This window comes from Myxine glutinosa, chromosome 4 (genome assembly GCF_964187855.1).
Source record: "Myxine glutinosa chromosome 4, kmMyxGlut1.1, whole genome shotgun sequence".
NCBI lineage: Eukaryota > Metazoa > Chordata > Myxini > Myxiniformes > Myxinidae > Myxine > Myxine glutinosa.
This window is the reverse complement of record NC_136264.1, coordinates 69896641-69917130: the sequence shown is the minus strand read 5'-3', so window position 1 is coordinate 69917130 and position 20490 is coordinate 69896641. Positions and strand designations below refer to the sequence as shown.

Here is a 20490-nt window from a genome sequence, read left to right as displayed (position 1 = left end):
TAAAACAAATATATCACATAAACATAAAAACAACAACAACAACATGTGTATGCAAGATCGAAATTATTTTCCTCTGTAGCTTTTTCTTCCTTGTTATAACGGATTTACAAATCGATTAACGATATTTGTAGCACAAATAAAATGCCAATTTCGGTGAGGAACTCCACGAGCGCGCCTTCCAGACGCCCACCCGCCCGGCATGCGTGCGCTGCCAGAGTGCCAGTCCAAGCTAATAGTAACAAAGCACCTCAAACTCCAAACTGATCCAATTGTGAGTTTTCATTATGTTTGACATTGTTGCACAGATTTTGTTTGGTTGTTTTTCCCCTCCATTTTTGTCAACCTTCAAAGGAGTATTCCTTTTTTTTGTTTTTAATTTAACTTGTAGGCCTCTGTATAGCCATAGGCGTAGGCCTTATTCAGTTATTGTTATTATCATCATACTTACGTGATTGCGGAGATTCGTGATTTTATTTTGGTTAAATATTTGATAACTATTTTTAACTTACCTGCAATATAGTTTAGGTGAAGTATCAGCATCGCCAGGTGTCCATCTGTCAGCAACACACACGATTTAGATGAAACTTGACTGCAAACTTCATCACCCGTGATGCTAAATCTAATACTAATAGTCCTATTTTCACCAAATTTCGTAGATCTTCTGAGGATCAAGGCCTCCTAATGCCTAACAAATCCCATGAAAAATTACATATTAATAGTAAGGTGGCTTAATGAAATATTTTGGAATTACCGTTTCCTGGTGGACAAACGTGCCAAATGTTCTATGAATGTTCCTCACGTCATATTGATTAATTTCAGACAGGTAGCCACCCAGAAATAGGACAATGAGACCTCAATAGGGGATACTTAAATTCAACATAGGATATTACCTGCAGATATGACGTCATATGTCCTCAGTCGGTGTTTTTACAACAACAGCTATTGAAAAAAAAAAATCAACACCAGTCAAAAATGCATCTAATTAAACTGATATAGACGTCACCGTTACATTTATTCACTTTAAATAAAAAGACAGCATGTAATGCTTCATACATGATGGCTGTAAATAGGGGACATTGGCAGACAATATCTCTGTTACCTCCGCCACCGAAGGTGGATGAAGGTTATGTTTTCACCCCTGTCTGTTTGTCTGTCTGTCTGTCTGTGAACTAGATATTTCAAAACGTTGTGGACGGATTCGGACAAAATTTGGCAGAGAGGTAGCATGTGACAAGGACGAAATGATTCGATTTGGTGAAGATCCGGATTCGGATCCGGCTACTAGAATTTTAAAAGTGATTCTTCACCAATACCATTGGGAGATATGGCCAAAAACGATACATGGCAGGATATCTTTAAAAAGTTGTGGACGGATTTGGACGAGACTTGATGGAGATGTTGCGTATGTGACAAGGACGAAATGATTCGATTTGGTGAAGATCCGGATTCGGATCCGGCTACTAGAATTTTTTAAGTGATTCTTCACCATTGGGAGATGGGGCCAAAAACGATACATGGCAGGATATCTCAAAAAAGTTGTGGACGGATTTGGACGAGACTTGATGGAGATGTTGCGTATGTGACAAGGACGAAATGATTCGATTTGGTGAAGATCCGGATTCGGATCCGGCTACTAGAATTTTTTAAGTGATTCTTCACCATTGGGAGATAGGGCCAAAAACGATACATGGCAGGATATCTCAAAAAAGTTGTGGACGGATTTGGCCGAAACTTGATGGAGATGTTGCGAATGTGACAAGGACGAATCGATTCGATTTTGGTGAAGATCCGGATCCGGATACTAGAATTTTAATGTAATTCTTGTCCAAGTGAGAGGACTAAAACCGATACATAGCAGGATATCTCAAAAAAGTTATAGACCGATTTGGCCGAAACTTGGTGTACCGGTTGTGTGTGTGACAAGGACGAATTGATTCGATTTTGGTGAAGATCTGAATATGGATGCGGATACAATAATTATTTAATATTGAGAGATCGGGTGAAAAGCGATAAATAACATGATATTTCAAAAACGTGTGGAAGAGTTATTACTAAACTTTGGGGATGAGTTGGTTAGGTGACGAGAACAAGCCGATTAGATTTTGGTTCAGGTCGGAATACGGATTCGGCCCATCAGTGGATACAAAACATAAACTGTTCATCCTAGCGGGGGTACGTGCCCTACCGAGCGCTGTTCTCGTAGTCTTAATGTTTTGGACACTTTTAATCATACTTCCTCTTCAATATTTCAATTATCTTGGGCAAATTTTGGACCTTCAGTAATAACTATGATTTATAATATCTATGAATTAAATAAAGATTGCAAATTAATTTACCAGCAAATTCACTTTCACATGGAAACTGGCACTGGCACTCCATTATTTTATTTCTAATTCGCCCACTATATTTTTATGTACATGTGAGGTGTACAAAATAATGCTCTGCGACAATGCCTTGTGTTAGTGGAAGCACAAAGTTTCATAGGTGGTGTATAATCTAAGTGTCAGCGGTTTGCATACCTACCAGAAGTATATATATATATATATATATCCACAAGTTATTCCATCCAAGGAATAATTTCCTTTTCGTCCATTTAAGGCACCAAGAAAACTTAATTCAATTCGAAATTAATGTATCTCCGACAAACACAACTGGAGTGTCTATGTACTAGCAGCAGTGCCAACTTGCAATTAGAAGCCATTTTATATCCATGGAGACCGACGCCCCGGACCTGTGATTCTTTTTGTTGCTGTTAATGATCTTATAAAAGCTTGAAATTTGTGCTCATTTGAATAACTTTGTATTCTTGTGACATTTGATTAACCTTTACTTGCTTGCTGATGTAATCATGATACAAAATGATTGTTCTCTTCTTTGGAAAGGTGACGAGAATGGCTGAACTCATGTCCGTCTCAATTGAAAGGAATGGAAGGTTGGAAGAAATCAATGATGAGGAAGAAATTGAAGACGAATTATCTTTTCAACTTGACAAGGTACATTTTGAACAGCACGTTGTACAATTCCACCGCCGCGTCTGAGGTTTGTAGGGTCTCCGCTCCGGGATTGTGTCTAAACCCCAACTGGAGTATGGTAGACTGGTCGGTATTCTCTTAATTGTAAACCCACGGGCGTTTCTTTGAGAAAGTCGGCAACATATCATCTTCTACGTGTTTTTGTATGCTGAATCCAAAAAACAATGTTGCCAAGCGGAATTTTTAAGTTAACATGCCCAAAATGACAAAATTCAAAATGGCCACCAATTCACACTAAAAAGCTTATATTTCAGCTACTAAACAATGTAGAAAGTTGAATTTGGTGGCTATACCCACATTTTTGGGGACAGGAAAGTTGATTAAGCCAAAATAAATTCTTATTATGGCCACCATGGTCAAACAGGTATGATTTCTAATATATCAGAACTTGTAAGCCATCAAAAGATTAATTCTTGTAGTAATCTATCCACTTTTATTCTGCCAAAAATCTGGCCATGATGATAACTTTTCACATTTCATTCAATAGTTGTGTAGTTATTTTACTATACATATGCAATTCAAGACGTTTATGCAAGTCTTCAGATTTAAGTTTGGTTTATGCATGTGAGGTCTTGGTTAACATCAGCACAGGTAACATGGTCCAGTACAAGGAAGTTTTGCTTGCACCGGAGATTTCTGCAGCCAGTTTTGCATTGGCAATGAATAATTTCCAAACAAGCTTGGGGAATTGGCTCCAAAAACATAAGGATGGGTACAAGATCATTCTGTTCAATTTGCCATCCCATATTTTCTGGATTGGGCAGTCTCTGTATGGCAATATTTGCCTGTCGCCACACCATCACCTGAAAGTGCATTCTTTGCATATATGGAAACTGAAGGCATCACTTGTTGGTGGCAACTTTTCTAGACTGTCAGTGCGAGCAAAGAGCATATGGCGGGCCTCATCAAGTGAATCTACTGCAACCTTGTAAATCTTGCACATGAAACACTCTGCTTGTTTCATAGCATCACTTGTCAGTTCATCCAATCCAACATTCAAAAGAAGGTCAAAGTGATGCTTAAAGATTTCTCATGCTGTTTTTTTGGAATGGCCATATACAAATGAAGTAGTGTCTGTGCCAGTCAAAGCATGGAATTGAAGAATGCCTTTCTCTGATCCTTTAGGCAGCTTCTCAAACACTTCACGCAGGGGTATGTATTTTGGTTTTCTCGCTGTCCCAGCCATCAACCACACTTTGCACATGCAGGAAATTTCATGTAGATGAGCCAGCAGAATAATAAGGACATCAACATCCCTTGAAACAAGAACAATGTTGTCCATAGCCATCTCTTTGCTCATGTGAATGGCATGCAAAATGAGTCTAGTATCCCCCCCCCTTGTTCATGGTTGGCTGTGAGATTGGTCAAATTGAGACCTTGATTTAAGCTTATGACCTCTTCCTCATCAGAGAAACCACTAGCAACAACAATTGTTTTCTCGTGATCTTGAGTTTGAAGCATCAGTTCATCTGATATGAACTTGGCATGGTCAGCTTTATTTTCAGGAAGAGCAAGAAAACTTTCCCAATTGTTTGGAAGGGGAACATTGCGATCTTCGATGACTCGACGAACAGCATGAGTACTTCTGTTACGTCTTGATCGTGTGGATGCCTTGATTGATATTTTCCGGTATCTGCCAAATACTACATCGATTCTTTTGTATGCACTTCCTTTTTGCAACACATTTCACAAATGCATCTGCCACATGACCAAATGTTTTGGCCTTGTCTGGCTTTCCAAGTGCTACATGCTTGGCCATCAATTATAATTCATCAATCCTGATTCTCCTTCAAGTGTGATTGATGGTGGGCAAGTAACATGCTGTGTCAAGACATCGGCCAATATTGACATTGTACCAGTTCTGAGGGATTTGTTCATTTCACAAAGTGATACTGGTACTGGCATGAGTTCATGTCGTAATATTACTTCCATGTTGACTTCCCGACCACCTTGGTAAGCAACAAGGAGTCGGTGCAGGATACTTCAATCTACTTTCAGAATGGTCTGCTTGGCAGTGTTCTTGTCTTGCATCTTTATTTCATACAGGGTTGCAAATGTCGATGCATTATTCTTGTGAATAGGATCTCGAAATTTATACTGGACAACACCTTGCTCTTGATCATGAGGCATGAGTCTGCCTTTGACAAAGGCATTTAGTTGTGTTTGGCCATGGTGATATGCAGTTAGAAGAGATATTTCAATGTCACCAGTGGCTATATCCTTCGTTACAATGTTCTGTAGGGTTGAGTGCTGCTCAGATGAGAACACCTTTGCTTGATCAAGCAAGACAAACAAAGCATTTTCATGTTCGTTGTCATAACACTACTACTACAACTTTCTTGTCCCCAAAAATGTGGGCATAGCCACCAAAATCAACTTTCTACATTGTTTAGTAGCTGATATATAAGCTTTTTGGTGTGAATTGGCGGCCATTTTGAATTTTGTCATTTTGGGCATGTTGACTTCAAAATTCAGCTTGGCAACATTCTTTTTTGGATTCGGCATACAGAAACACATAGAAGGTGATATGTTGCCGACTTTCGCAAAGAAACGCCCTTGGATTCATTGGCAACTTTTGGAAATATCCGACCAGTCTATGATGCAAAGTACACCAAACAGGCCTACGGGAATAGCTGGCCTTGCAAGAAGTTTCTCGTTGCTGTTGTAACACCACCTTGTGTCGAACCACATCAAATGCACTTGCTTTGAGCCCTTGGACGATGGAGACCATGTTTGTAGGCTAATTTAAATATGGGATAATAGACCATTGTAGTTGTCTATTATCCTGGTGTTGGGCTAGCGGCTAGGGTGCCGGCTTAGGATCCTGGGTTCGAATCCCGGTCGATCGCTGAATTAACGCCAGGGGGGTTGACTCAGCCTGTCATCCTTCCGAGGTCGGCAAATTGAGTATCAGTTCACTGGTAATTCCCTGTTTGTCGTTAAAGGCGGCAAAAAGGGTTGGCGTCAGGAAGGGCATCCGGCCGTAAAACATTGCTTCAAAAAGGGGACCAAAAAACAACAACAACCACGGTTCCCGAAAAAGGCCAACCCCCGCTTTGCGGGGAAAAATGGCCTCTAAAGGTGTTTTTTTTTTAGACCATTGTAGTTGTGACTGCCATATTCTAGCAAGCTCCATATTTTACAGTAGGGGGCTGTCCAAATTTATTACGTAAATTATTTTTGCACATCTGGTCCCATTGTCCCCTGCTGATGCTCCATAACTCTGAACCAGGGACCCCTCCCTACCAGCCCCCAATAATTACACAGCTTCATGAGTGTCAAATGCTTTCCTTGAATGTCAGATGCTTTCCTTTTCCCTCACAATTGGTATTATATCGTATATTTGGCTTGTTGCCAACTATGCTTTTATAGAGCTACAGCCATCATCTGAACAAGTCTGCATATATTTTAGAAGTGCTGATAAGGTTAAGTCGTCCCTTCAAATTATTCTTCCATGTTGCTGGCGTAAAGTCCAGTTTGAGTGAACTCCTTTAAACTGCTTTGTGATTATCCTCCACGGTAGGCGGCGGAGCATCTCGCCAAGCTGTTGCAAGTGACGGAGGGAGTGGCCGAAGAAGTCTGTGTATTGGAGAAAACCTGCAGCCAGAGCACACGCTTCCTTACTGCATGGCACACCCTTCTCACAAAAGGACGTCAGACCTTCAGCACCGGCACTCCGGGGGAACAAGGCTAGACTGGAGAGAGAATAAATAAATTAATCAAGCCTCAGCTCTTTTTGGCTTAAACCATATTCACCTCTTGTGTAAATTCTCTTGTTGGTATTCTGTTTGTCACCGTTTAACAGTTCGTATATAATATGTGTGGTGTATCATGTAAAACAATAAAATATTTTGGTCATATAAATGTTAAAAGTTGACCATAAAATCTCTAAGCAGGTTCCAAGGACTTCATCATTTTTTTGCAAATAGATTTCATAATACATTAATCCTTAATTATATTGCAGCAGTGCATTGTGGGAGTCATAATTCTGTGGTTGAGCGTGTTCTTAAGCCAAAGTAGTGTCGAATTTGTTGTGAAATTACCTTTATATAGCAAAACAGCTGAAAAAGAAAAAAAAATTAAGCTGACCCTGCATTGTAGTCATCTGTTTATTACATATGCTCATTTTGTCGTCTCCCTTCTTCCTGGATATCATCTCTTTTCCTTTCTCTACTCATTAACAAATAAAACCAAAAAAACTTTTAACCTCACATCATCGTCTTCCCATACACGTGCAATGTAATAGATACATGGTTCCTAACCTGTAATTTGGAAGGTGTATTCACAGACCGGCTGGCTAGTGAGCTCGTCCCCCGCGAAACGGGAATCACTTCTGTGTTTGTCTGTCCGGGCTGTAACTTTTTTTTTTTTTACCATTTGAGTTTCCTCATCAAATTTTCAACAAAGCTTTATTATGAGAATATGGAGAAGACAAATTAATAATTTGGTCAAGAGGTCAGTCACATAAAATCATCAATTTCCATCGAATTGACCGTAAATTTGAAGAATTTGCATATTGAGTCATTGAATTGGTTCACCAATCAAAAGCAAGAAGCCAATTGTTTTTTTAGATCAAAAGGTTGAATAAAATCGTCAATTTTCATCCACATGACTTGATATTTGAGCATGGTTTGCATATTGGGTCAATGAGACCTATTGCTTTTGAGGTCAAAAAGTTGAGGTCGCCTGAAATCGTCACAATTTTTTGTATTTTTGGCCGTTTTCATCAAGTTGTTCAGTATGACGTGGTCAGCTTTACATTTTCAAATCGTTTTTAGTTTAAGCTTTGTCATGTATGTTTGATAATCTACTACCCCAATGGGTTGATAAGATTTTAAACCTGCAAACCTTTTGGATCAAAATGTATCGACTACACAATCGAGTCACTGCAGGTAGGCCGAGCCAATCGACGACAAAAATATCGAATTGCCACAACGCATCTGGTGACGGTGCATTTTTATGCAAATGAAAAGAAGAAATAAACAGCAAATTCATTTATACACTTTAATACTATTTAAAGACTTCCATAAACTTTGAATTTACAAAGTTGAAATAGTCAACGTCACACTTCCATAGTTTTCAAAAAGCTAATATTCCAAAACTGTTAGAAAAGGTATATGATACAGCCTTTAAAAAAAACACTTAAATACTCGGATATAAAATGCTATAAACTATAACACAAAAGGCGATACTAAAGCGACAAAGGGTTTGCACATATGTACAGCAACACGCACGAAGGCAAAAAATAATAAACGGCTTCATGATACAAAAATGTACAAGAACCAAGCTTGGTAGACAACTGTTGCAATTTCACGTGTACACGGTTTCGACGAGAGCTGGTTTAGTTTTTATAATGGATTTAGTGGCATCACCACCATTAGGACGTGTATAACCAGTCCAACTAAAGCATGGAAAGACGCGAACCTCGAGCACGAGCGAAATCCTCATCGTTTCTCCTGCGTTTAGGGAAATGAATTTAAGCATTTTTTTGGATGTTCGTTCAAACCTACAGTATACGCATGTATCCACTCATATACCTTAAACAAGTGGGGTTGGTTTTTATATTAGTTTCCCAAAATGCAATGCTTTCACTGCACCTTTTAAATAATTTTCAACCGAAGACGTTCCCTCAGAGATCAATAGATTTATGAAGAAAAAAAAGAAAAGCTTTGGAATTGAACTGATCAAACTGAGGAACAGGCAGAAAAGACCTTTCGTTTGAGTACAGTGGTTAAAAGTAGTGTTTTTGAGAGGTTCTGAAAATAGGATGAGAACTAGGTAGGGGCCATCATCATACGACGACTTATATGGGGAGGGAATGACTTTTTTTTTAAAAGAAAGGGGTACAGATGAAGTGGGGGGGCGGGGGGGCAGGGGGTGGAGGGCAGAGGGAGAGGTTGTCAAAAAGAACACCCTTTCACATACACAATAAGTATGGCTGCTATCGATCCCAGGGATAGAAAATGCTCTGCTCCTAGAAAAATCATTCGTGAAAAATGAGAGGGTCATAAAGTGTCAGAGAAACTCAAATGAGCTTTAAACCCATAGATTTGAACACTTCCGACACATTGCGACAAGTCAAGCGTCTTTGTAAAGGAACGAGAACGATGCTACTACGTCTGCGATGCTGACGGTTCTCGATCAATTCACTTGCCGATCAATCCAGGCCTAAACGAGGAGCGTTCCGGGCTATAGAAGTGTGATGGGGCATTTGTCTGTAAAGCTTTTGAGCAATTTTATGGATACCCAAGATGTTATTGGACACAATTTGAAACAAGACGGAACCGTGCGTACAATTCTCACTTTTCGTTTTTTCTTCCTCCCTAAGTGCCGAAGTTTCTTTGGCACTCATTAAGAACCAGGGCAATCTCCGATCAACATGTGAAGACGCAAGGTTTTGATACATTGTATGCAGCGACTTGTGGTCTTTTGCAAATAATGTGCATGAAACACCGCCTGGATAGGATGTAACCAAAGCTGTTGTTTGGCCAGGTATCAAACTACATCAAATGCAACCACACACAAAGCAGGTCAGCCAGCTGATGTAAATGGACCGTGAGTTGACAGCAGCAGCACAACTTGAGGATGGTTAAAGCCACCACTTTCGTTGAACGCGTGTCACGAGACCTGCTCCCGAATGCAACAAGATTCCCAATAGGCACTTCAAACTGGAAAGACCATCTAAACTACAAAATGGGGTTATCGCCAGCAATGCCAGTAGGCCATTCCATATCGATTTTATCAAATATCTTGCAATGTTTTTTTCCACTGACCTCTTCCGATTATCTTGATATTTGGTGTGGAAAATCCACAGAGAAAAGAAGGCATGCTCATTTTCAGGTTCCCATGGCAAAACGGTTCCTGAGATACCACCTTGCTCCACGTTAGCGGATTTCGAACCGCATTGCCTTCGAACCGAAAAAAAATAGCACGGCTGACTTTCCTGGCAGATACAACATCTTTGTAAAATGGCAAGAAAATGATAAGAGGTAACCAAATTTCACTCGAATTTACATGTAATTACTGTCGTGACTTTCTAGAAGTATTCAAATTGTAAGAGTGCCAAAAGCCTGCTCTGGAACCACACAATGTCCAAACTTTCATCGTCCAATCCGAGTTGAAACGATCGCCGACAGTTCAAATGTAAATGGGTTACCTCTTCTGTCCTGCAGGCCACCCGATCCTTGATGAGCCAAAGTTATCATCAAGCTAACAGTGCCAAAACCAAAATGGTATGGATCAGTTGTTTGGTGGGTTGCGATGCCAAATCCAACTCTCATCCCGTCATTTAATTTTCCAACTACCTGGCACAGCCCCTCTCTTTCCGAGCCCTCTCCAGGAGTGCGCGGTCCATTGTGCGCTCGTTGTGCCCCCGACAATGTGGACAGTACCATTTTCCTTTTGGCTTATGGCTAAGGCCCACACAACCAAAGTGGAACCACTCGATGGCACAGGCAACATTGTCACAGCCGATCATGTCACCGTAGGATACTTGATTGCATAGACAGTACGTGGGTTCATCAGGATCGACCATCGATAGGTCCAAGCCTGGAGGTGGAGAAGCACCCGCTGGCATGGCCATTCCCAAGTCACCACTGCCTTTGCCTCCAGCTCTGCCAGCCCGCTTCTTCTTCTTCTTCCCAGATGTTGTGCCGCTTGATACTACAATTGAGCCAGAGGTTAAGAGAGGAAAACAAGAACATGTAAACCAAAGCATAATATGCTGGATCCCATTTTTATGCAGGCATGCACCTTGCACAGTCATTTTTCCATACAAGGATAGTTAAATTTAAAAAAAGATAATGTGCTAAAGGACATGGAACAAATCACATATTTATGCATTCACCTGCTCAAATATCAACAGCCAGTAAACAGCCACTTCACATATTCTATTTGTATGTACACACGCACGCACACACACACACACATCTCGTTTTTTCATTTCTGTTCCTTACAATTCTATCACACACACACACACACACACACACACACACACACACACACACACACACACACACACACACACACACACACACACACACACACACACACACACACACACACACACACTTAATTAATTGTACAGTATCGGTTGTTCCTAAACTTAAATAATTTAAAGGATTGCTGTAAATGATGTTAATTTTACAACATCCCATATTCAACTTTATGTAAATTGTAAACCTCAAACATAGTTTCCCCACCTAAAGCAAGAACCTTAACCCGTAAGCAACTGACTAGTTTCCCGACTGCATGGATCCTCAGCTGGGAACCGTTCTTCCTCGAGGTTTTGATCCTTTCAGCCCAGGACCTCTCCTAACGGCAGATCCACAACCTCGATCATGGATCCACATCAATTGATGGTAAATCAGTGGATCCACAACCTCAGTTGCGTCCAGGCAGTCACCACTGTGAGAGGCTCACAGTCCTAATTATTTCACCTGCAACCGTACCATAAAATAGCTTTTTGGGAATGTTGCTGTCAAAGAAAGGCATTCGGACAATGTGGAATGGAAATGCATCTCGTTTATCAAATAATTTGGTGTGAAATTTATTATTATGGATGTCAATTTGTAATTCTAAAAAGGAAACTGAAGTGGAAGTTTGGTTTTCCTTTTTAATTCAAGTTCTTTTGGATATATATCATCATGAAGCTGCTCAAATATAAATCCATCATTAATTGCCAACAAATCATCAATGAACCTGAAGATGTTTCCGCATCTTCGTGCAGTTGTTAATTTATTCCTGCACATGTTTTGGACCCAATCAAACTCGTACATGTGCAGAAACAAATTTGCAAAGAAAGAGGCCGGATCCGAACCCATGGGTATGCCCACTGTCTGCTGGAGTATCTTGTTGCCAAATGTAAAGAAACTGTTGTTTAGCAGAAATCGAACACTTTCTTTGAGTTTACTTTTTGAAAAACTACATGAATATTGATTATCCTTTACAGCACCCCATCCTTACACATTCTATAATATGATAATGTCATTAAATCATTCACATCTTACCCTTCAACACATCAATCGACCAAACAGCATGACCACACCACCTACCTCTCGATCAAGCTCTATTTCGAATGGTCAAACTGTCATTTATAACGGTTTTTGGCATGCTGCCGTATCCTAGCAACCACTGATTCCTAGCAACATTAATTTGTAGTACATTTAATTATTATATTGTACTGTATTTACATAAAGATCTCATAAACCACCTTTAGAGGCCATTTTTCCCCGCAAGCGGGGGTTGGCCTTTTTCGGGAACCGTGGTTGTTGTTGTTTTTTGGTCCCCTTTTTGAAGCAATGTTTTACGGCCGGATGCCCTTCCTGACGCCAACCCTTTTTGCCGCCTTTAGCGACAAACAGGGAATTACCAGTGAACTGGTACTCAATTAGCCGATTTCGGAAGGATGATAGGCTGAGTCAACCCCACTGGCGTTAATTCAGCGATCGACCGGGATTCGAACCCAGGATCCTGGGATCCTAAGCCAGCACCCTAGCCGCTAGCCCAACACCAGGGTTCATGATCTCATGAATAAAGATCTCATGAATAACATTATATTGTACTGTACTTGGATTATATTGTACTGTAATATAATATTATATTGTACACTTAGAATGTTCAAACTTGTCATATATAACGGTTTTTGGCATGCTGCCGTATCCTAGCAACCACTGATTCTTAGCAACATTGATTTGTAGTATATTTAATTAATATATTGTACTGTATTTACATAAAGATCTCATGAATAATATTTTTACTAGTCGTATTGTATTTCACTGATTCGATTTGGTATCGTTTTGTGATTTTAAAGAAAACTTGTTTTAATCTATCAACAGCAGCTCCCTGTGCTAGCATACGTCTGACTAGTTGTTGTAATTTATTGATCAGTTCAGAGTTGTGTGTGGTTGCTCTCACAGTCCTAATTATTTCACCTGCAACCGTACCATAAAATAGCTTTTTGGGAATGTTGCTGTCAAAGAAAGGCATTCGGACAATGTGGAATGGAAATGCATCTCGTTTATCAAATAATTTGGTGTGAAATTTATTATTACTAGGGCATGCCCGTACTATATATATATCTAAAATTATATCCCCCCCCTCTATTTACATGGAATGGTTTGGTCCATTCGCAAAGCCAAAGGCAAAGCGAACGGCTTGCGAGTACGGTGACAATCCCCCCCCTCTATTTACATCAAATGGTTTGGTCCATTCGCAACGACCACAGAACCCCCCCCTCTATTTACATGAAATGGTTTGGTCCATTCGCAACGACCACAGAACCCCCCCCCCCCCCTCTATTTACATGAATGGTTTGGTCCATTCGCAACGGCAAAGCGAACGGCGAACGGCTAAATCGCCATAGCTCGGTAACTACTTGTCCGATTAATTTCAAACCTTGAAAAGGCACATCCTCGGGTCCCCAGCAATATACCTGGCAAGTTTAAAGTATATCGGACCCGTGGTTGTCGAGAAACAGCGGTCACAGACAAACATACAAACATACATACACACAGAGATTAGTGGAATTATAGATAGATGGATGTCAATTTGTAATTCTAAAAAGGAAACTGAAGTGGAAGTTTGGTTTTCCTTTTTAATTCAAGTTCTTTTGGATATATATCATCATGAAGCTGCTCAAATATAAATCCATCATTAATTGCCAACAAATCATCAATGAACCTGAAGATGTTTCCGCATCTTCGTGCAGTTGTTAATTTATTCCTGCACATGTTTTGGACCCAATCAAACTCGTACATGTGCAGAAACAAATTTGCAAAGAAAGAGGCCGGATCCGAACCCATGGGTATGCCCACTGTCTGCTGGAGTATCTTGTTGCCAAATGTAAAGAAACTGTTGTTTAGCAGAAATCGAACACTTTCTTTGAGTTTACTTTTTGAAAAACTACATGAATATTGATTATCCTTTACAGACCAGTGTGCTCTGTTTTGATATACATTAATGTATACTTTATTACCTCCTGCAAATGCTTTATCTATTGCTCTGTCCAATGCGGTTACCAGCTTGTCATGTTAATGTTTGTGTACAATGTGGAAAAATCAAAGGTTGAAAGACATTTTGCTTTACCCTTGTTATTAATGTTGTGGACACTGTCGATTACCGGTTTGGAATTGTCAATGATCCAGAATTTCTTAATACCAGAATAAAACTTCACTTTTTCATGGTAGTTTTTAAAGCATTTATAGATTAGTTTCATTTCCGCTGTAATACTGCCCGACAAAGGTTTCAAACTACATTCTCTACTTGCGATGATGAACCTCATCTTACAAGGGTGTTTGTGCATTTTTGGGATCCAGTAAATGAATGGTAATTTATGGTGTTTATCCGGAACTAGCAGTCTTCTCACCGTTGAGTGATTTGTATGGTGTTGTATCAAGTCTGTTTTGTTCTCGTTACTTATTTTGTAGGTCTTTGAAATTCCCGTGTCTAAGCCCAATTCTTCCAAAAGTGTTTGAATGTAGAATGTTTTACATACAAATGCAATATTATTATTTGCTTTGTCAATTGGAACAATAACATATTGTGTTTGAAGCTGCCTTAAGCAATCACGTGTCTCTGGATTGTTTAAAATTGCCTTCGGATTATTGATTCGAACTTTTCTTTTCAAATCAACAACTCTCCTTTTCACATGTTTCTCTACCTCCTCCAACCATAAAGCCATTCGTGTGTTTGGTACTTTATGTTTATCAATTTGTTCTTTCATCCATTCGCTCAGTCCCATCATTGTAAGTTCCATTGCTTTATTCCAGTTTATTCTTTTATTTTCTCTATAATTTGGTCCCTTTGTAAGTAACACGTCGTGCAAAGTCCTTCCTTGGCACACCTGAGCTCCTCACCACATACAAGGCTTTCATCCGCAGCTCAATGGAATACTGCTCTCCCCTCTGGGCTGGTGCTCCTGCCTCACACCTAGCTCGTCTTCACGCTGTTGAAACCAAAGCATTCAGAATCATTGGAATCTCCCGCGATGAAGCTAACTCCAAGGGCCTCTCACTCACTCACCGCAGGCAGGTTGGTGGTCTTTCCATCTTCTACCGACTCCTCTCTGGCCTTGCCCCCCCAGCTCTCTCTGGGCTCTGTCCCGCAAATATTCCTACAGGTCGCACAAGATCTGCCTGCAACCCTCTTATGGTCAAACTGCCAAAATCAAGACTCTCTGCTCACCTTTACTCCTTCATTCCTCTCTTCTAGAGCCTCTGGAACAAACTCCCTCACTCTCTTCAATCCCACTCCACCCTCCAGGTCTTTAAAACTGCTGTTCACCACCATCTCTTATCTTCCCCCATCCAAAACCTTGATCTTTTCTACCCCCGCTAATTTCACCCCAATTCCACTTTTTTGAAATACCAACTTCTGTCCTGGAAGTCCTTGGTGTCCTTGTGTTTTATACTTCTCCCTCCACCCCCCCCCCTTCCCACGCCTCCTCCCCCCAAGCCCTCTCCCTTCCACACATCTCCCTGCTCTCAAATGTTGTGTTTGTGTGCTTCCCCTTCTCTCCCCATCTTGTTTTCCGCTCCCTCTTTTTGTGTGTTTTGTTTGTCTGGTTGATTTGTTTGTGAAGTAAATGTTAGCTCTTTCACGAGCCTCGATTCAGTATACAAAAAAACACACACACACGCACGCACGCACGCACGCACGCACGCACACACACACACACACACACACACACACACACACACACACACACACACACACACACACACACACACACACACACTATTCTCAGGTTCAGAGTATTCGCGGGTGATAATTCGTGGTGAGTACGTTTCTCTATTCGCGGAAAAGTGTCACAAATTCGAGGGTTTTTTTTCTATTCGCGGCCATGTTCCGCCAAATCACGGTTTTTCAGGGGTGCAAAAATAAATAAATTATGAGCCGCTAGCTTGGTAAATTTATAAAACACATCTTTCACCAGCCATGCATAAAGCAGCTGGACATACGTACATACGCAAAAAAAACATCTACGGCATGCATGAATAATACACTGATTTTCATCGACATTTGCCTCGCCATTTCCATGACTTTCATCGACCATCACAGATTATCGTCGACATTCTCGGGATTTGCCTCACCATTCACGGATTTTGCCTCGTCATTAGCGGTTTGGTCCTCTGCATTCACGGATGTTCGCGACTCGGGAAGATACCCTCCACCCCCCCTATGGAAAGAATGCCCTGCTATTCATGGTTTCACAATTCACGGGATTTTCCAGAACCCTCATGGCGCTTTACATTATCATGCGAACGCGCACACACCGCACACACATACACAAACATACACACACACAGACACACCTTCACTCTTGCCCTATTCCTCTCCCTCCCCATTCAAAACCCACAGATGTGTACTCCCCCTCCTCCTCCCCTCCCTCCCACGCACATGTACACAGACATACTCTCGATCTCTGTCCCACCTCAAACCAAAGGGAAAACAGGACTTAGACTTTAAAAGACTTGTGAAACAGATAGGTTTTGAGGGAGGTTTTAAAGGCAGGAAGAGAGTCAACATGTCGAACAGAGGAAGGCAAGTCATTCCAGAGCAGAGGTGCAGCAAAGGAAAAGGATTTCTCGCCAAACGACTTGGTGCTGGTGCGTGGCGGCTCTAAGGTCATAGAGTCGTCGCTTGAATGAAGCCGTCGCCGAGGTTCATAGAGAGTGAGCAAATCGGAGAGATAGTGAGGTCCCGTTCCACACAATGATTTATAACATAGTGTGCAAATTTTGTATTGCACACGAGCAGAGACAGGCAGCCAGTGTAAAGATTCAAGAAGCGGAGTAACATGGTCAGACTTCTTCGCCTTACAGACAAGACGAGCGGCAGAGTTTTGACGAGCGGCTATATACTCAAGAAATTTGGATTTGAGATCATAATATGAATACGAGGCAAGAGTACCATAAGTATTGGAACACTAACTTAAAGTAGTAAGATAGTTCGTATTTGGTTGCATATCCCTTGCATGCAATAACTGTATTGAGCCTGTGACCCACTGACATCACCAAACTCTTGGTATCTTCCTTTGAGATGCTTTACCAAACCTTTACTGCAGCCATTTTCAGTTGTTGTTTGTATCAGGGGGTCTCTGACTTTAGCCTCCTCTTCAGCAAGTTAAATGAATGCTCCATTGGATTTTAATCTGGAGATTGACTTGGCCAGTCTAAAACCTTCTACTTTTTTACCTAATGAACTACTCCGTTGTGTAGGCAGTGTGTTTTGGGTCATTGTCTTGCTGCATTGTGAAGTGCTGCTCAATGTGTTTGGAGGCATTTTCTTGTAGAAAGGCAGACAAAATATTTCTGTACACTTCAAAAAATTATTCTGCTGCTGCCATCATTAGTTACATCATCAATAATATGAGTGAGCCAGTTCCAGAGGCAGCAATGCTAAGAACACCAGTGGTTTCTTTCTTTTTCAATATATTCCAAATTGTTGCATTTGCTATGCCAAATTTTTGTGCTATGGTTCCAATTGAATTATTTGTTTATTTCAGCTTCAAAACTGTTTGCTTTTCTTTCATAGACAGTTCTCTAGTCTTCATGTTAGTTTATGCGGACTGACTCCAAAGGCGAGTTATCGCCACCACCCTGAACCAATTACAAATTCCCACCTAAATCTCCTTTTGTCAAATGTCAGACCTGATCACCTGATTGGTCAGAGACTTTGACCAAAAGGATTATGATCTAACCCCACATGAAGTTGGGAATAATTGGAGCCAATGAAGAAGTCGCACGGAGACTCAGACAAAATCTTATGAAGTTTGGGAAATAAAGGAATTTTGTTTTTTACTATATAACAAAAAAAAGTTGATTTAAATCTATAAAATGGTTCAAAAGTTCCGCGAGAGAACATACACGCATTTGGGCCATGCGTCAACCAACCAACGCTGTGACAATCAGTATACGACTCCACCAGTTTTGAACACTTCCTGCAGAATCGCATTTACTTTGCTGTGGTAACTACTTTGGCCTTGTTTTCACGTGTTTTTGCAAGCATTTTTGACCCATAATGTCTGAAAACAAAGTCCTTGGAGTGATAGTGCTAATAATGTGGCCAAACGGGTAAGGAAAAGCATCAGCATGGATGGAAAATGCAGGTGATAAGGTGTGTGAACATCAGGTTGATATTGGTTGGAGCTTGGGTTTGAGTCCATCAACCATTAGAACCATTCTCAGTCCACCCTGAGTGCCTTCTTCAAGAAGCCTACAGTTTCTAAGGAGGATGAGCCCCAGCCTGGCCTACCCTCCCAGGAGTGTCTCCGACCGTATGCGAGCTCTTACACAAGCTCCAGCTGCATGCACTGGAGAGCACGTAACATTGTATTTTCTTACGTTTGACGACAAGTGGAGTCTTTTCAATCAAGTAACTAATTAAACAGCTCACAAGTATTGCTCCCAAAGAGTGTTCACCTGTGCCACGAGCCTTCTTGCTTTTGCTGGGAGGGCCGCTGCTCTCGTCGTCTCCGAGCCGATCGAGGCAGTCACCATTTGCCATAGTCCTTCCATTTTCCAGGCCGGCTCCATCGTCACTCCGGATGGCTCCGCGGCGCGAACGTTTCCCAATGCGTTCGCTCGATGGGCTTTCGGCGCCACGAGCCCCTGTCCCTCCAGTGCAGGCTATAGATCCAGAACTAGAAATGCTGCCACCCTCGCACGAACGCGCCTGTGCCTGAGAGCAAAGGGCAGAAAAACATTCAAAATCAAACCCGCCCCCAAAAGCTGCAAAATATCATAGCTGTGAGGTTGTGGGTATTTTTCTGTTTATTGTATATTGCAATGAGTATCGAAGCTGTGGCGAAGTAATGATGTATATATTGCATTTCTTGCAGAAAATCAGTTCATACAAGAAGAATTAACGGTGTGATGTGGAAAATAAAATTAAAATATAAAACACAAAAGTCATACGTCCAGCTTGCGGCTGCGAGTCTCGGCTAGCTCCGCCAACCCCGTGGTGAGCCTCAGCTTTTCGTCAGCCAGTTCCTGGGCTCGAGCAAGCACCGTACGGAGATGAGGCAAAGCCTTTCCCCTGCTCCCAAATGTCCCACCAACTTTTGAGCCAGAGCCTCTTGGTGGTAAAAATACTTTTCCTCCTGTAGTTTCTAAACTCTCAGGGTAACCTGTGGGAATTGTAGCCCCACTGGTTCGAACCCCAGCGTGGGAAGTAGTCGGCGTTGTTGCAGGACGCATTTCCATTTGATTCGCCGAGAGTCCAGAAGCATCACCTTCCTTCTCATGATCCCACCGTGACACGGCCTCCTCCAAATCATGGAGAGCCCCTTGAAGAACAAACAGCAGATATTATGTTCAGCAAGAAACTGAAACAATCATTTCAACATATTAAGTACAAACAATGATAGCTCAAAATTAAACCCCAAATCTATCAAATAATTAAGTGCAATGGCTGGGAATATTCATGGCTCGTTGTCGTGAGAAAAAAAAAGTGGATCTCCTTTATCTTCTAGATTATGAATGTCAAACTTGCTACAGAAGGCATGTGAGGTGGCAGCAAAACAGAAGGAATATTTTGACCTGATTTACCACTGGCCATAGATCACTAGGTTGGTGGTCTTTCCGTCTTCTACCGACTCCTCTCCGGCCTTGCCCCCCCCACCCCGCCCCCCAGCTCTCTCTGGGCAGTGTCCCCCAAATATTCCTACAGGTCGCACAAGATCTGCCTGCAACCCTCTTATGGTTAAACTGCCAAAATCAAGACTCTCTGCTCACATTCACTCTTTCATTCCTCTTTTCTCCCACCTCTGGAACAAACTCCCTCACTCTCTTCAATCCCACTCCACCCTCCAGGTCTTTAAAACAGCTGTTCACCACCATCTCTTATCTTCCCCCATCCAAAACCTTGATCTTTTCTACCCCCGCTAATTTCACCCCAAATACACTTTTTTGAAATACCAACTTCTTTCCTGGAAGTCCTTGGTGTCCTTGTGTTTTATACTTCTCCCACCCCCTTCCCACGCCTCCTCCCCCCAAGCCCTCTCCCTCCCACACATCTCCCGATGTCCCTGCTCTCAAATGTTGTGTTTGTGTGCTTCTCCTTCTCTCCCCATCTTGTCGACCGCTCCCTCTTTTTATATATTTTGTTTGTCTGTTTGATTTGTTTGTGTGATAAATGTTAGCTCTTTCACGAGCCTCGATTCTGCATACAAAAAACAAACAAACAAAAAAAACTGAAAAGTAATTAGATCCAAAAACACCTCAATTCCATCCTCTATACCCCGACCACTCCATCTCTCCCCATCTTGCTCTTCTTCCACCTCTCTCCCCTTCCCTCTCCTTCCATACCCTCCTCTCCTTGCAAAACTATCCCTGCCTCTAATGCAGCACCACCCCTACCACCTCTCTCCTTCATTCCCCCTCACTCTTCTCTCTTCCACCTCACTCACAGTTGCTCCCTCAACCTCACTCTCTGCGCCCCCCCTCCCCTCCAAACC

At 41.6% G+C, this 20490-nt stretch overlaps 2 protein-coding genes across 2 annotated transcripts in view; one reads left to right on the top strand and one right to left on the bottom strand.

Moving 5' to 3' along the window:
- The first annotated feature begins 171 nt into the window (after window positions 1-171).
- Window positions 172-7639, top strand: LOC144891727 (uncharacterized). Its single transcript, XM_078775867.1, has 3 exons — window positions 172-271; window positions 2883-2993; window positions 6556-7639. The coding sequence occupies exons 1-3, from the start codon at window positions 200-202 to the stop codon at window positions 6724-6726; spliced, it is 354 nt and encodes a 117-aa protein (XP_078631993.1). The 5' UTR covers window positions 172-199; the 3' UTR covers window positions 6727-7639.
- A 383-nt stretch (window positions 7640-8022) lies between these two features.
- The window catches only part of ING1 (inhibitor of growth family member 1), a 16880-nt gene continuing 4412 nt past the window's right edge, over window positions 8023-20490 (bottom strand). The window contains exons 2-4 of the mRNA XM_078775866.1: window positions 18950-19320; window positions 18455-18713; window positions 8023-10694 (exon numbers count right to left, since the gene is read on the bottom strand). Of these exons, the coding sequence (XP_078631992.1) occupies window positions 10333-10694; window positions 18455-18713; window positions 18950-19320 (992 nt within the window). The 3' untranslated portion in view covers window positions 8023-10332. The remainder of the gene's footprint in view (window positions 10695-18454; window positions 18714-18949; window positions 19321-20490) is intronic.

Bases quoted from the DNA above. Each gene is read 5' to 3' on its own strand.
- LOC144891727 (XM_078775867.1), top strand. From the start codon at position 200: ATGCGTGCGCTGCCAGAGTGCCAGTCCAAGCTAATAGTAACAAAGCAC. The intron at 272-2,882 runs GTGAGTTTTCAT...TTCTTTGGAAAG, and splicing joins AACTCCAAACTGATCCAATT to GTGACGAGAATGGCTGAACT. The intron at 2,994-6,555 runs GTACATTTTGAA...CCTCCACGGTAG, and splicing joins TATCTTTTCAACTTGACAAG to GCGGCGGAGCATCTCGCCAA.